The 17,351-nt window shown below is 45.1% G+C and overlaps 1 protein-coding gene across 4 annotated transcripts in view; it reads left to right on the forward strand.

Annotated features, from left to right (window-relative positions):
- Positions 1–17,351, forward strand: part of NFIA (nuclear factor I A) — a 649,330-nt gene that overhangs the window by 557,936 nt on the left and 74,043 nt on the right. For all 4 annotated transcript variants that reach the window (XM_030206347.1, XM_030206348.1, XM_030206349.1 and 1 more), the window contains one exon: positions 1,884–1,975. In XM_030206347.1, coding sequence (XP_030062207.1) covers positions 1,884–1,975 — 92 coding nt within the window. The remainder of the gene's footprint in view (positions 1–1,883; positions 1,976–17,351) is intronic.

The following is a 17,351-nucleotide window of genomic DNA, read 5'->3' on the forward strand; positions in this document are numbered from 1 at the left end:
TAAACACTGCCTCCACAGACTGGGTGGACCAGATTAGGGAATCAAACACAGGTCTCTCACGTGGCAGTTGCAGCATCTCTCTAGAACCAAGGGACCAGTCTTATTAGTCGCCGACGGGGGGGGGGGGGGGTGGGGGGAGGAGGGGGACAAAATTCCCCGGGCCCGGGCCTTCAAGGGCGGCCCAGCACCGCAGTCTCACCTGCCCTCCGCCATCGACCGTCTGCTACCGGTCCGGGCCCCTTGCATTGAAATCACAGCGCCTCTCACCTCCGTGTGAAAGCGCTGCAGGCCACAGGGCAGCAGATCACCTCCTTTCGGGCCTCCTTCCCTCCCTGTGTCCTGCCCTCGTCTGACGTAACTTCCGCGAGGGCAGGACACAAGGAGGGAAGGAGGGCCGAAGGGAGGCGATCTGCTGCCCTGCTGCCTGCAGCGCTTTCACACGGAGGTGAGAGGCGCTGTGATTTCAATGCAGGAGGCCCGGCCCGGTGGCGGACGGAGGGGGGGGGGTTGGTAGAGGAAGGGGGAGCAGCGACGGCGACCTCAGGGGTGGCGGTGGCAGGGCCCCAGGGGCGGCCTTGGCCCGGGCCTGGCCCAGTCTCTCGGCGGCCCTGTTTTTATGTTTCTGGGTAATAGCAGACTGACAGACTAGGATAAGGATGAAGATGCTAAAGGATGATAATCATCCTGATCTAGTGTCCATATATGAATTTATAACTTTAGGCATTAAGATCTATGGTCCTGCTTTCCAAATGTATTTACTTGTGTAAAAGTATTTCTAGCTCACCCATCCAGACGTGATTCAGACAGGATACATCATCATTAAACATTAATTATCATGAAAATAATCGTACAGGTTGAAAACATTTTTAAAAATAGATAAATTTGGGAGGGAGTTATCAACCTAGGGTACTGTTAAGTCAGGTGATTTTAGCACAGGATCTCATTAAATGCAGTGAGACCCTGTGCTAAAAACAATGCAGTATATGGTAAAATAATTAACAGTAGCCTATGTTGAGAACGTCCCTCCTCGGTGCACTAAAATTACATCCACAGGTTATATACACGAATAAAGAACCCTAAAAGTCAAAAAACAGAAGCGGAGGCTCTCAGGAAGCTCCTAGGTAACAGGAATTGAATATCACAATCCCTCCTGCCCCAGCCAGAAAGCTTCACTCAGTCTCCGCTTTCTCTAATTCTGGCACTGTGGGAAAATAATATTTTGGGAATCAGACCTATCTGGGGAGCTGTTATTGGAAAAAAAAAAGAATCAAAGAAAACCTTTTAATCGTACTAGTGGTTAGGTTAATAATGACCAAAACTCAAAAGCTGTTTGGAGGCCTAAATGAAATAATTTGTTGGTCTCAGTAAAGCTATCAGTAGAAAAGGTATGCAGGCTGCTGCAGCGAGACCCAGTCAACACTAATATCAGTTGTGTTTGTAGAGATGCCAAAGATTGAATTATCTGCTAGAAGCAAACCGTCCAGAAGTGATTGAAAGCACATTAGCAGGGCACTGCGGAGAAGCATGCGTTGCCTGTGATATGTCTCTTTTCTGTGGATATATGAAGGACTCTGTTTTCTGCAAATAATCTTTCTGGAACTATCGTCCACACAAATGAATGCCACTAAAAATCAGAAATTAAAGTCAGTTCTTGGTTCCAATGTGTCTGTCTATGAAAACACTTTCCCTGATGCATAGCAGTTAAAGGGTGAATAATGAACATTTATGATGTTTTCAAGCAAATGCAAGAGAGTCAATGAGTTCTGATAGTATGCCGGTGTCTAAAAATTTGGCATGTTTCTGTATTTGAACATCTGCTGGGGCTCTGTTTTGGTGGTGTTGCTGAGCTGCTTCCTGAATGCATGTGTCCCTTCCCTTCACAGCCTACTCGACACCCAGCACCTCCCCCGCAAATCGATTCGTCAGTGTTGGACCACGGGATCCAAGCTTTGTAAATATCCCTCAACAGACACAGGTGGGCGGCTTTCAACTTTTCCGTATTCAGTGCTTCTTGTTATTCTCCGGCTCACATCAGTGTATACGTGTGTGTACGTGTGTAATGACATGTGTTCCTTTCTCAACAGTTGAGTGACCAAGGCTGCCTTCTCTGGCAAAGGTGCCAAATATCACTTGCCTTGGCTTAAGTGGTATGCGGATATATAAGCAAATTCTCTAGAACTGAACAAAGATTGTATGTTTTATGCTTGTAAACACTGTTCCCTCTAAGCTGAGTAGGAGTCCTCCAACTGCATTGCCGGGGGTGGGGGTGGGGCTTCAATATTGGTTTTCCAGTTGCTAGGGACAGGCAGGTTCCCTGGAGTCCTGCAGAGCTTATGAAAATGCGATAGTGAAACACCACCCCCTACTGGCAGGAGTGTAGGTGGAGGACTCCTGCTCAGCTTAGAGGGAACAGTGCTTTTAAAGATGTCTAAGTGCACCTAATGTTAGAATAAGCAACATGCCACGTACAGTAAGTACGATAACAGGGACTGAGTAAAGAGAAATATGATAGGCTGATCTGGCTACCAAGTGTCTTCAATTTTTTTTTCCCACTGAAGGCTGTTGAGGAGTTCCGTTTTCCTCACCACGTGACCAGGCATATAGTTTTGATTTCCGTAGGTAAATCGAGATTATAGGGTCATGCATGTAAAACCAGGACTGGCTCAAACCATTCAGGAGGAAGGTAGATCTTTCTGCATCTCACATTTTGTTGGATCAGTGGTTGAGTACTGTTATATGAACTTTCTGACCTCTTTACAGAGTCCTTCTTCAGTTGGTAACATATCTGCTGATCAGTTTGACCACTGGTGATTCACAGCCCTTCATAAGTATGGCACTGGTGACAATGTCTCAGAATTCTTCTAAGCAAAATGTCAGAGCTCCCAGTAGTAAGGATGGGCAGCTAAAAAATATGTGTGTTGGGGTTTTTTTCTCCATTTTTTTTAAATATTCCAGAACAAATTATGCACCAAGAATGTGCACTCTTTGCAAAGGAGAGCATGCTGTGTAAAGCTATGTAAAAGAGTATGCACTCTTCTTAAAGCGTGGATTCTCTTTTTCCGATAGTGTACGCGTGCACAAACTCTCACTTGTGCATGAACCATCGTGCACACCTGCGCTATCAGGAAATGAGCATGCAGTCTTTAAGAAGAGTGCACACTGTTATCCGCAAATGACATTTCATCACAAATGACAGCCCATCCCTATCCAGTAGTGTGCTGACACGGTAATTGATCTGCTCTCTGCTTGAGCAATGCACTCACTGTACTCATCTTCACCTTAGCCCTCCCAGTACATGCAGTATCAGTATAGCTACCAGTGAATATTAGCAAACCAGTGGGAAGCAACACCCTTGCCCCTCCCATGGCCACACCCCTTTTTGAGTTGCACGCCGTAAGATCTGCGTGCAGATATTTATTGAATAGCACTTACCAAGAAGTGTGCAAATCCAAAAAGTTGCCAATTAATCCCAGGAATTGAATGTTATTACCCAGTTATTGGTGCTAATTGGCTCGTGTGTGCAACTCAGGCTCAAGTGCAACTTAGGGCATCCTTTATAGAGCCGGGAGATGGTGTGTAAATGTAAACAGGGCATATAGAAAGGCAGGATTCCCCACTTACATAAGTAACTTACAGAATACTTTAACTTATGTACGCTCCTGCTGCATTTCTGCAACCGTAGTGACACCAGGTTATTGGCTGGGTGCATAAATGTATGACACACTGATACTGGGTCAGATGAGTGTTCTATAATGGAATCTGAGCACCTAGGTACCGTGATAGAATAGACTGTCACCATGCAGCATTGGGAACCTAAACGGAGGCACCCAGTTAGAGAACTGCCTCCCCAGTGTATAGTTGGAAAGGGTGTGAGATGCAGTCACCCTGGGGCGTAGCCAGACTTCAGCAGGAGGGGGGTCCAGAGCCTGAGGTGAGGGGGCACATTTTAGCCCCCGCCGTTGACCTCCCCCCAACCATTGCTGACCCCCCCATCGCCACCACCACCAACAACTTTGAACCCCCCCTGCCGACGACCCTCTTGACCCCCCCTCCCCCGCCGTCACCTACCTTTGCTGGCGGGGGACCTCAACCCCCGCCAGCCGAGGTCCTCTTCTCCCTTCGTTCTGTTTCTGACATCCTGCACGTTGTATATGTAGGACGTCAGACTCAGAAACAGAACAAAGGAAGAAGAGGACCTCGGCTGTTGGAGTCCTCTGCCAGCAAAGGTAGCAGACGGCGACGGCAGGTTGGCGGCGGGAGGGGGGGTCGAGGGTCGTCGGCAGGGGGTCCAGGGCCCCTGTGGCCTCACATAGCTACACCCCTGCAGTCACCCAGTGGCTTAGACAGAGAGGGGGACTGGGCTCCTCCAAATTGGATTCGGGCCCCCCCCCCACAAGGTCTGCTGATTTGACTGGTTGGGGTCCCCAAGCTCTGCCAGTCGATGCCTTCCTCCTGCGCTGTTCGACACCGCACTGCCTGCCCTGCTTCCCCACCCCCACTCCACGCACTGCTTCCCCACCCCCACTCCACACACATGCTCGGTTGTAGTGAAATTGTGCATGCGTGAGTCTTCGCGCATACTCATTTTCCTTAAAACCAAGCATGCATACTGCGGGGGGAAGCAGGGCAGGCGGCGAGGCAGCGAACAGCACTGGAGAAAGGCTTCTGCTGGTGGGGCTTGGGGACCTTCACCAGCCCAGGTATGTGAGGTGTGGCGGAAGGGCGGAGATCAGCAGGGAGGCGGGGCAAAATGTGCCCTCCCCCACTTTGGGCTCAGCCCCCCCCCCCCCCCAAAAAAAAAAAATTTTGAGGTCTGGCTGCACACCTGCAGTCACCTACTGAAAATACACGGGATAGAGCAGGAAAATCGATTCAGCCATGTAAACTGTCTCATAAAGGCTACATGTATGTTTTTGATCTAAAAGAATCGGTCTGAATTGACCCTAGTAGAGAGCACAATGAAGTGCAATTATCCTTTTACTGGACCCAGTATTCAGGGTCACGTCTTACTGAGATTTGCCCATAGTTATTCATGTCTTTAGATGATCAGCAGCCAAATGACAGAGTTGAAGAGCTTTTTTAAAAGAATAAAACTAAAGACAAAAACCCTACATCTGAGCCTTTTTTAAGGAATAAAGAGTTAGCCATTCAGCCCTGAAATAACAGCAAAGCAGGACGTGACTGAATGCCCTGGTGGCCATTGTGAGGTTCAGTGATTGAAATTTGTATTGATCGACAATGAGTTGTAATTTATTCAGAATCTTTAACATGAGAGTCATTAAGAAGGGAAGACATTCATTTAGAGAATGAAAGGCATTTCATTTTTCCGCATCGAGGCAGTTTTGTTGAAGGGCTCTGAAATGTGAGTGCTGCATTAGTGTCAGAAGAACCCGGAGAAGGTCTGGTCCTGAATCGGATCTGGCTGAACAGCAGGTTCTGAGAAGTGTGATACCTGGGAAGCCAGAGGAGATGGCCAAATATTTAACCGAAAATTAAAACTGAGAGAACCACTGCTCTGCCTTCCCTCTCTATTCCTCTCTTTCAGTTATTCCCTATACCATCACACCTTTCCAACCTTACCTCCTTTCTAAATATAACTTATTGTTTGGGCTGCCAAAAATCCTAGAACCAATATGCATGGAATGGGTGTAATTTGCAAGGTATGGTTTCATTCCCTAGCACTTTTTCCACTGGGCTAAAGGACCACTGCATTGTCCTGCAGAAACAAATGTAGTTCATCTGCAATGCAAGTAGTCCAGGTCGGGGATCTGCCGATAAAGAGTCTTTTCTAAAATCCATGCAGAAGTGCACGTATAATTTCCTGCCATGCAGAAGGAGCAGCCATATCATTAAGATACACGTTGAATCAGTAAACAGAGGAAACTCGGCTACTCGCACCTGTAAGTGCTGACATATGTGTAAGTTGGTATTTTGCAGCTTATCTGTGTACAGTTGCCATTTTGCAAAACCTACACTTATTCATGCATTGCCAATGGAGACCTCAGTCCTTGTTTATTTTCCATTTGGAGGAGGGAATAAACAACGGGGTATTAAGGGGGTGAACTCCCTTACCCCTCCTGTAAACAGCTGGCCCAGGCAACCACCTTAGACAAACCTATACATGAAAGGGAGCAGCTGTAACTAATGGGTCATACATGTGCCTTCCCTTTATGAGCTGGGAACTACACACTACATCCCCTTTTTGTATACCTGGTGAGGATAGCAAAAGAAAAGAATGGAGCAGTTTATTAAAACTAGGCCATCATGGCTACGTTTCGCCTATTGCAGGGTGCTTCAGGGGTAGCAACTAAAGGGGTCTCTGACCCCTCCCCCCCCCAAAATGTAAATAAAAATATTACCAGCCTCTATGACAGCCTGAGATGTTATAGCCAGGTCCATTAGAGCAGCATGCAGATCCCTGGAGTAGTGTAGTGTAGACTTCCTGAGCCATTACGTCAAGCTCCTTCCCTGGCCGCCTTCAAATCTGGGCTAAAGGCCTACCTGTTTGATGCTGCTTTTGATTCCTAACTTGTCACCTACTCTTAACCCTTATCTTGTCTTCCTCTCTTCAATAGTCCCTTTTCCCTATGTGTCCTATCTGTCTGTCCTACCCTTTTCCATTATTTGTCCTGCCTGTCTGTCCTGATTTAGATTGTAAGCTTTTTTGAGCAGGGACTGTCTTTTCTTCATGTTCAATTGTAAAGCGCTGTGTACGACTGGTAGTGCTATAGAAATGATTTGTAGTAGTAGTGTAGTGGTGGGTGCAGTGCACTGTAAGGTGGACTCAGGCCCCTACTCCTCCTACCTGCTACACTTGTGGTGGAAACTGTGAGACCTCCAAAACTCACCAGCAACCCACTGTATTCACATATAGGTGCCCCCTTCACCCAAAGGGTCTGTTGTAGTGGTGTACGGTTGGGGGTAGTGGGTTTTGGAGGACTCAGCAGACAAGATAAGGGAGCAACGGTGAAATGTGTATCTGGGAGCATTTATATGAAGTCCACAGCTGTGCCCCCTAGAGTGCCCCATTGCTCTCCTGAGATGTCTGCGGGACCAGTCTGCTAAAAATGCTGGCCCATCCTACATCCTAATGGCTTGATTTTGTGTGTTTTTAACTTGTGCGGGGGGGTTGTTTTTTTTAATGACCTAAAGCGATAAACACATAAAGCACAAAACCTTGTTCGAAACATTATTTTTAGTAACATTTCCATCCTGATTCCTGATAGGTTGAAATTACACCTAGTAAATTTGGTCACGTTATCATAAGTCCCCTTTCAACTTATGGAGGCCTCAGCCATGCGTTATCATCTGATCCAACTATTTATTCCACCAATCTTATTTCCTTGCACTTTCCCCATCAGCTGCTAAATAGATGGGCCGTCTCTTATTCTTGTGACTTACCCATGGCAAGTAAAGATTATTCATGCATGTACAGAGAACCCTAATTACTGTACATAGAATATTAGAAAATGATGGCAGATAGAGAACATATGGCCTATCCAATCTGCCCATGCATATTAATTACTAAGCTTTATAATCTCTTCCTACTGTATGGTAGAAATATTTGCCATGAGCTGCTAGTGGAGGAGTAACTTCATGGTTAGAGCAGGGGGGGGGCTAAGAACCAGAGGAACCGGGTTCAAATCCCACTGTAGCTCTTGGTGATCATGGACAAGTCACTTAACTCACCATTGCCGTAGGTACAAACATATCCCCCTGATTAGGCAATTGCTGGTTCGGCTTTGTAAGCAGGAGGCAGTGGTGTACCGGGGGGGGGGGGGGGGGGGCGGTGGGGGTGGTCCGCCCCAGTTGCACGCCGCTGGGGGGTGCCGCGCGCCTATTGGCAGAGTCTGCTCGTTCCCTCCCTGCTGCTCCCTCTGCGCGGAACAGGTTACTTCCTGTTCCGGGGTAGAGGGAGCAGCAGGGAACGAGCGGACTCGGAGCCGACAGGCGTGCAGCACCCCCCCCCCCCCCCAGCAGGTAAAAATGCAACCGGGGGGGTTGCGCTGCACCCGGGGGGGGGGGTAATTTCGCCGGGGGGGGGGGCGCATCGGCGATCCGCCCCGGGTGTCAGCCAGCCTAGGAACGCCACTGGCAGGAGGGTTAGATTGCACACAAAAATACCCACTGTACCTGAATGTATGCTGCTTTGATGGTTTGCAGGTGGTATATAAGAAATTAAGGGGTCCTTTTACCAAACTGTGGGAAAAAGGACCCTGCCACAGTGGGTAAAAAGCCCCCTCCCCCCCCCCCAAAAAAAAATAGCATCGCAGTAAGATAAATCTTACCGTGTGGCCACGCAGCTGGGAACAAGTACTGTCCAATTACTTCCGGGTTACCTCCCCGCTAACCATTTCCGTGGGTTTTATTTTTCCCCCAGAAAAGGTGCACACTCGAACTGGAACTATGGCCAACGGCCGCGTTCAGCCAGCCTTAGTCCTGGAATAGCATGCGGTAAGCCCACGTTGGGCTTAGCGTCGCTTCGTAAAAGGGCCCCAAAATAAATAAAGATGTGAGCTAAATCCAAATTTCTTCACTTTCCCTCCTCTCCCTTAGAGATCCTCCATGCTTATCCCGAGGTCTCTTGAATTCAAATACTGTTTTCATTGCCACCACCCTTTCCATGAAGAAGTATTTCCTTAGGTTACTTCTAGAGTCTGTCCCCTCTCACCTTCATCCTATGTCCTCTCATTCCAGAGCTTCCTTTCAATTGAAAGAGATTTGCCTCTTGTGCATTTATAGCACGTTGGTATTTAAATGTCTCTATCATATCTTTCCTCTCCCACTTTTCTTCCAAAGTATACATATTGAGATCTAAGTCTGTCCCCATACACTTTATGACAAAGACCACTGACTGTTTTAGTAGCCGCCCTCTGGACCAGCTCCATCCTGTTTATATTTGTTTTAAGGTGTGGTCTCCAGAATTGTACATAGTTCTCCAAATGAAGTGTCACCACAGATTAATACATAGGCACTTAAACCCTCTTTTTTCTGTTGGCCGTTTTGCACCCAAGCATCCTTCTAGCTTTTGCCATTTCCTTTTCTACCTGTTTGGCCACCTTAAGATCATCAAATACAATCAGCACCACGTCCTGCTCTTTTTTCAAGCACAGAAGTAATTCACTCCCTATTTTTTGTTTACACTCCCAGTTTTATTTACACTCCATTAATATTGCCAGTAATATTTGGTAGCCATGATAGAAATAACCCTGAGAGATGCAATTTAACAACGAGTGGAAGGTGGCCACTATATATGTATGCAGAATCTAAGTGTTGTAATGCTCCCTTGGGGTTTTGGAGCTCAAATGCGTATTTTAGCATTATATCTTAACTGCCAACTTCTAGACCATTCTTCAAGCTTCACTGGATTGCCCCTGATGTTATCCACAACTTTCGGGTTGTGTACCTATTGCAGATTTCAGCATCATCTGCAAAGAGGCAAATCTAACCTGACAGCTTTTCTGCAATTTCAAATACAAAAATGTTAAAAAGAACCAGACCAAACTGATTCCTGCAGCATACCATCAGTAACACCCTTATCTTCTAAGTGAGCTCCATTTATTACTACCATCTGTCACCTCCCACTCAACCTGTTTTTAATTCAGTCAGTCACGATAGGGCCCATACCCAAGGCACTCAGTTTATTTAAAATAAATCTTCTAAGTAGAGTTGTGCCAAAGGCTTGCTGAAATCTAAGTACACATGTGTCTATCACTGTTCCTCAATTCAACTCTCTGATCACCCAGTGAAAGAAATTAGTCAGATTCACCTGACAAGATCTGCCTTTAGCAAAACCACGCAGCCTTGGATCTTAGAAACATGAAGGCAGATAGGCCCATCCAGTCTGCCCATCCTCAGTAACCACTAACTCCTCCTTTTCCTAAGGGATCCCATGTGACTGTCCCAGCGCTTTCTTAAATTCTGACACAGTCCTCAGCTCCACGGCCTCCACTGTGAGGCCATTCCACGCATCGACCACCCTTTCCGTGAAAGAATATTTTCTCAGATTCCTCCTAAGCCATTTGCCTCTTAACTTCATCCTATGCCCTCTCATTCCAGAGGTTTCCTTCATTTGAAAAGGCTCACCTCCTGTACATTAATGCCGTCTCTATCATGTCCCCTCTCTCCCGCCTCTCTTCCAGCATATTCATGTTGAGGTTCATGAGCCTGTCCCTATAAGTTTTGTGACAGAGACTGCTGACCAATTTTGTAGCCGCCCTCTGGACCAACTCTATTCTGTTTATATTTTTCCGTAGCTGCGGTCTCCAGAATTGCACACAGTATTCTAAACGGAGCCTCATCAGAGACTTGTACAAGGGCACTATCACCTATTTTTTCCTGCTGGTCATCCCTCTCCTTATGCACCCAAGCATTCTTCTGGCTTTGAGCATCATCTTTTGTACCTGTTTGGCCACCTTAAGTTCATCAGACACAAACACCCCCAAGTCCCACTCTTCTTTTGTACACAGAAGCACTTCATCCCTTATACTGTACCATTCTCTTGTTTTTTTTTGGGACCCAAGTGCATGACCCTGCATTTCTTAGCACTAAGTTGCCACTTTTTGGACCATTCTTCAAGTTTCGCCATATCCTTTCTCATGCTATCCACACCTTCCTGAGTGTCCACCTTATTACAGAGTTTGGTATCATCTGCAAAGAGACAAACTTTACCAGACAGTCCTTCTGCAATATCACTCATAAAGATGTTAAAAAGAGCCGGCCCAAGGACTGACACCTGCGGTACACCACTGATAACATCCTTTCCTCAGAGCAGACTCCATTTACCACTACCCTCTGTCTCCTTCCACTTAACCAGTTCTTAACCCAGTCAGTCACTTTAGGTCCCATACCAAGGGCATTCAGTTTACTTATCAGTTGCCTGTGCGGAACTGTGTGAAAGGCTTTGCAAAATTTCAGGTACACCACATGTAGCACCCCTCCCATATCCAACTGTTTGGTCACCCAGTCAAAGAAGTCAATCAGATTTGTGAAACCATGCTGCCTTGGGTCCTGCAGTCCATTAGATTTGAGAAACCTCACAATCCTCCGCTTTAAAAGCATTTCCATTAGTTGAGGTCAGACTGACCGGTCTATAATTCTCAATCTCCTCCTTACTTCCATTCTTGTGCAGAGGGACCACATTGGTCCTTCAGTCTTCCGGGACCACTCCAGACTCTAAGGAAGCATTGAAGAGTTTAGACAGAGGAGCTGCCAGAACGTCTCCGAGTTCCTTGAGTACCCTCGGATGTATACCATCAGGCCCCATCGCTTTGTCTACTTTTAGTTTGGCCAGCTCCTCACGACCACAGTCTTCTGAGAATCTGTCCCGGTCTACCATACGTCCATCCTCAATAGCATTTGTTTTAATCGGCTATCTTTTCCTCCGATTGCCTCTTCGCTTTCTGACAGCTTTTCCTGATATTTTTGCCAGTCTTCATCTTTCTGAGTCATCTTGTAACGTGTGAAGGTTAACCTTCTTTCCCTTACCTTTTCAGCTGCAACATTTGAGAACCAGAGTGGCCTTATTTTCCTTTTCCTTTTATGTAATTTTCTAACATAAATGTTTGTCACCTTTAAAATAGCTCCTTTCAGTTTTGCCCACTGATGTTCTACCTCTTTCAGTCGTTCCTATCCAACTAACTGTTCCTTGAGAAATTCCCCCATCTCATCAAAGTTAGTTCTTTTGAAATCTAGGACCTTCAATCTTAAATAAGCCTTCTCCTCCTGCGTCTTAATATTAAACCACACCATCCAGTGGTCACTAGATGCCAAATGATCTCCCACCATAACATCAGAAACATTCTCCCATTTGTAAGCACCAGGTCTAGAATCACTCCATCCCACATCGGTTCTGTTACCCACTGCAGTCCATTGGATCCTGCAATCCATTGGATTCCAGAACCTGTACCATCCTCTGTTTAGCAGTGTTTTGATTAATTTACTCACCACTAAGGTCAGATTAACCGACCTGTACGTTCCAACTTCCTCCTTCCTGGGACCACATCCGCCATTCTTCAGTCCTCCAGGACCAATCCCAGTGCTAAAGAAGCATTGAAAATATCAGACAGTGGAGCAGCCAGAACTTCCATGAGCCATTTAATACCTATGGATGCATCCTATGTAGCCCCATCACTTTGTCTACTTTTTGTTTAGCTAGCTCCTTACACAGTCTTGAGAAAATCAATCAAGGTCTACCTCACTTGCATTCATCAATTCAGTTCACAGCTATATGGCAGAACCTCAAATAGTAGCAACATTCCATGCTACCAATCCCAGGGCAAGTAGTGGCTTCCCTATGTCTGTCTCAGTGCAGACTATGGACTTTTCCTCCAGGGACTTGTCCAAACCTTTTTTAAAACCCAGATAAGCTAATCACTGTTACATCTTCCAGGAAAGAGTTCCAGAACTTAACTATTTGTTGAATGAAAAAATATTTCCTCCTATTCGTTTTACTTATCTGAGGGCTTGTCCGCCCCCTAGGTTGTTTGTTTACCCATCCCCGATGATCCTGTTTTAAAGCCCTCTTCAGTAAGAACACAAGAACATAAGCATTGCCGTACCGGGACAGACTGAAGCAGTGGTGTAGCCACTTGGGAGCCCAGGCCCCCTCACTTTGGGTTCGAGTCCCCTCCAGAACTGCAGCCCCCTTTAAATGGCTGGCAGGGATGCCAAAGCCCTGCCAGATGAAGAAATGTAGTTCCTGAGCCGCTCCCTTCCTCCTTGTGCTGTTTTTTTAATGCAGAATTCAGGTGCGTGCCTCCAAATGCCAACACCTGGACTTCTTGCACATGTTCAGTTTGCGCAAGAACTAAGCGTGCTTGGGGAGTCCTGGAGTCGGTGGCTGGAGGCACGCCGCTGACTTCTGTATTAAAGAAACAGCACATGGAGAAAGGGAGTGGCTTGGGAACTATATTTCTTTGGCTGACGGGGCCTCAACATCCCCTCCAGCAAAGGTATGTTTAGCGCATGCGGGGGGGGGGGGGGGGGAAGGAGGAGGGAGGAATGTGTTGAACCTCCAGTCCACCCCTGGGTACCCCTAAAATTGGAGGGCTGGTTATGCTCCTGGACTGAAGGTCTATCAAGCCCAGTATCCTGCTTCCAACAGTGGCTAATCCAGGACACAAGAACCTGACCAGATCCTAGAAGAGTAAAACTAACTTTATGTGCTTATCCCAGTAATTAACAGTGGATTTTTGCAAGGCCATCTTAATAATGGCTTATGAACTTTTATTTAGATTTTGCTCACACCTTTTTCAGTAGTAGCTCAAGGTGAGTTACATTCAGGTACTCTGGATATTTCTCTGTCCCAGGAGGGCTCACAATCTAAGTTTGTACCTGAGGCAGTAGAGGGTTAAGTGACTTGCCCAAGATCACAAGGAGCAGCAGTGGGATTTGAACCAGGCACCTCTGGATTGCAAGACCAGTGCTCTAACCACTAGGCCACTCCTCCACTCCATGGAGCTTCTCTAAACTATTTTAAAACCCTGTTTAGCTAACTGCTTTTACTACATTCTCTGGCAGTGAATTCCAGAGTTTAATTACACGTTGAGTGAAGAAATATTTCCTCCAATTTGTATTAAATTTACTGCTTAGTAGGTGTGTCCCAGGTCCTTGTATTTTTGGAAAAAGTAAACAAGCGATTCACATCTACCCACTCCACGCCACTTAGTAGGTTAGCAAATCTGCTGATAGATGGATGACATGATCCATTGACTGGTAGAAACCGCATCAGCAGTCATGTGCCTCCCACAGAAATAAGGATTTCCCTGCCAGGAAATAATACAACTTTTATTGGGCATGACCAGCTCCAAATTTTACAATATATAAATCGGCATTTTTTTTTGTTACATTTGTACCCCGCGCTTTCCCACTCATGGCAGGCTCAATGTGGTGGGCAATGGAAGGTTAAGTGACTTGCCCAGAGTCACAAGGAGCTGCCTGTGCTGGGAATTGAACTCAGTTCCTCAGTTCCCCAGGACCAAAGTCCACCACCCTAACCACTAGGCCACTCCTAGAGAAGAAATTGTGAGCCTGTGATAAGTGTCATAAGGTTTTCACCAACACATGACACCCTACCACCACCAAACCACACTCCGCCATTCTTACCTTATCACTCATCAGTTTTATGATGAAGAATGGTCATAGGTAGGACACTATCACAACACATTTTGCACTACCCTCCCTCCCCCCCCCCCCCACCAAGCCATGTCCATTAGAAGCTGAAAACCTTTCAGTGCCGATGAGCCACCCTGAAAGAGAAGTTTTTCACTGAATATGTATCTTCGGGAGAAGCAGGAGCATGATATCTTCTTCATAATAACAATCTGTTGATGGTGGCACAGGGTATATCATGAAAGGAAATGTCTCTCGCCTTTTATTACAGTCCTTGAACTCCCACATATACATATGTGCCTTTTGTTAGCTCAGAAAAGAGAAAATTCCTTGTTTGCACTTGAAAAATTACAGCACAAAGCTGCTTTTTGATTCCCATAATGTTCTGTGTACGAGTCTTTGTTTCAGGAGACATAAGCAAGTATGCCTCTGTGTCAGGGCAGATGGGCAGAACCACATCTGCCATGGGGAAAACTCTCCATACCAGGGAGAGCTTGATCAAGGTGGTCTAGCTGCAGACTTTACAGATTCCATCATGCACGATGGGCACACAGGAGAAGGGTTATTAGTAACCACCCACAGCTTTATGACAGTGAGCCTGGCTGCCCCCAAGAAATAAGGATGAATGCTGACCACCATTTCCATGGCATAATGGAAGGAGGGCACAGTACAATGCAAAGAATGTGGTCTATGGTGATTTCTCCAGTGGAAAACAAAGAGACTTGTGTTAACCCCTTTCTTTGTTTGGTGGCAAACCCATTTGGAAAATGGGGATCTGAGTGATTTTTAAGCACATACAAACAGCTCAATTTGTAAAAGGAATAGGGAAATCACTTGCAGTTCAACTGTAAATTTCCACATGAGGCTAACTAGCACTGTAATATATAGCAGATAAAGGCTTCTTGGTGAAACCACTCTGCCCAGTTGCTCCTGCTTGTTGGGTCACCATAGATCCAGTCTGATCTCTGGTCAGGTCTATCCTTTGACCTTACAGCCTCCATATCAGCCCCAAGCATACTTGAATTCAGTCACTGTTATGTGAAAACCAACAATTTGATCACGTTGGCTCATTGCCTTCCTAAGAAACAAGCCAGGATGAAAAGGGAAAATCTCACAGCCAATTGCAGTGGCAGGATGTTAAATAGTATTCTTTTCTTTAAAAATAAATATATACACATATATAGATATATAGATATATATGTTTTGCAAGTTGGAACTTGTGTTACAATGATTAATTGATAGGGATTCTATATATAAATATCCTTGTGTTCTTCCCAGATCATAAGATTATTTATGCTCCTTCTTTCTTCGTGTTCACGTGAGTGTAATATAGCAAAGTCCAGATGTAGGACTGAAGACAAATGAGGAATATGAAGGAGCTGCCAAAATGCAGACTTGCTGGAAACGATTTCTTATTTTTTGCTCTGATGGCAAAAAGAAAAAAACCCTTTAAAAGCTTCAGAACAGAGAGTTGAATCTAAAGTGTAAAATTGAATACAATAATAAGATATGATTTAATTATTCCTGCGTTTCCTAGTCATGTATTTGTCAGGATATGCCTGGTTTTCAATCTTCTTTGAACCATTTGTTTTGCTATTTGCGGTATACAAACCACTCTCTCCTATTGTATAGGAGTAGAGAAGTAGCCTACTGGTTAGAGCAGTGAAAACATTTTTTACAGGTTCCCAAAATTTCTAAGTATTCATGGTTGAAAATAATTGCTTTACATAGAAACACGGAAAAATGTAGGCAGATAAAGACCATATGGCCTATCCAGTCTGCCCATCCATTCCATCTGTTCTTCTATCACTCCCTTAGAGATTCTATGTATTTGTCCCAAGCTCTCTTGAATTCAGATAGCTTGACATTTTAAAACACTTGATATACCGCTCTTCTAATACAAGCCAGAGTGGTTCACAACCCAAATACACAGAGCAGACAAGAACATCAAAACATAATAGGACAGTATCCATTCATCAACTCTTCCATCCAAGAATTAGCAAATGCCAGCGAGTCATCACACTCCTCAGCAATCTTGCAGTCCTCCAGTAACATATACCTGAGTTAGCTGACAGATCCAGATGCTTGTCGACTTCATTTTAAATTGATTAAAAGAAGTTTCCCCCCCATAAACTCCACTGAGAACGATTCCATAAAAAAGAAGCACATCAAAAAAACACACACTCTTCTGTTAGTGTAAGGCAAGCTTGCGATGTCTCAGGAAGTGTCAACAATAAAGCATTGGCAGACCTCAAAACTCTTGTAGGACCAATAAAATGGAGTCCCTCTATATAATACCTTATGTGTCAAAGTCAAAACTATACTCCACTGGCAACCATTGATAATGAATATACTGTGGAGTCGCATGATCTCTCCTCCCTACACCCCCCAATATTCTAATTCCTGCATTCTGCAAAGTCCTTAACCTCTTTCAAACATAACGAGCAATTCCCAAATATACTACATTACCATAATCCAATTTTGAGATAACCAATGAATGTAAAAAAAAAACATGTAAAGGATCATTATCAAAATATTACCTAACCACCTGTAACATTTGCAAGGTACAAAATCCACCACTTCCACAGTGAGGCCCGTTCCATGAATTCACCACCTTTTCTGTGAAGAGGTATTTCCTCAGGTTACGTCCGAGTCTATCCCCTTTCACCTTCATCCTACGCCCTCTCATTCCAGAGCTTCCTTTCAGTTGAAAGAGACTCGCCTCCTGCGCATTTGTGTCGCATAAGTATTTAAATGTCTGTATCATATCTCCCCTCTCCCTCCTTTCTTCTAAAGTATACATATTGAGATCTTGCTTTAGCCCACACTGGTACCTAGTTGTAGCAAAAACTTGATATAGCAAATAGAGCAGCTTATAAAGAATTTAAATAATGGTGCCAGAAGACCACATGATTGTATTAACCAATCCTGGAGCACAGTGTTGCATTTTTATGTCCAATCCTTCACATGTGTTACCATCCCTGATGCATTTGCACAAAAAGTGAAATTTGAGGATAGTAAATATTGCGATTTTTTTTATTTGATTGGACTGCTCTAGACTATTTTACAAGATTGAGTTCAGATATATTAATATTGCCAATAATATTTGTTGGCCATGTCAGAAAGAACCCAGAGAGACACAAGTTTATTTATTTATTTATTTATTTATTCATGCATTCTTGCATCCCACTATTATCCAAAAACAAGTTTCGGTTCAACGTGGCTTACAATTTACATTT

The sequence above is a fragment of the Microcaecilia unicolor genome, chromosome 6, assembly GCF_901765095.1.
Source record: "Microcaecilia unicolor chromosome 6, aMicUni1.1, whole genome shotgun sequence".
NCBI lineage: Eukaryota > Metazoa > Chordata > Amphibia > Gymnophiona > Siphonopidae > Microcaecilia > Microcaecilia unicolor.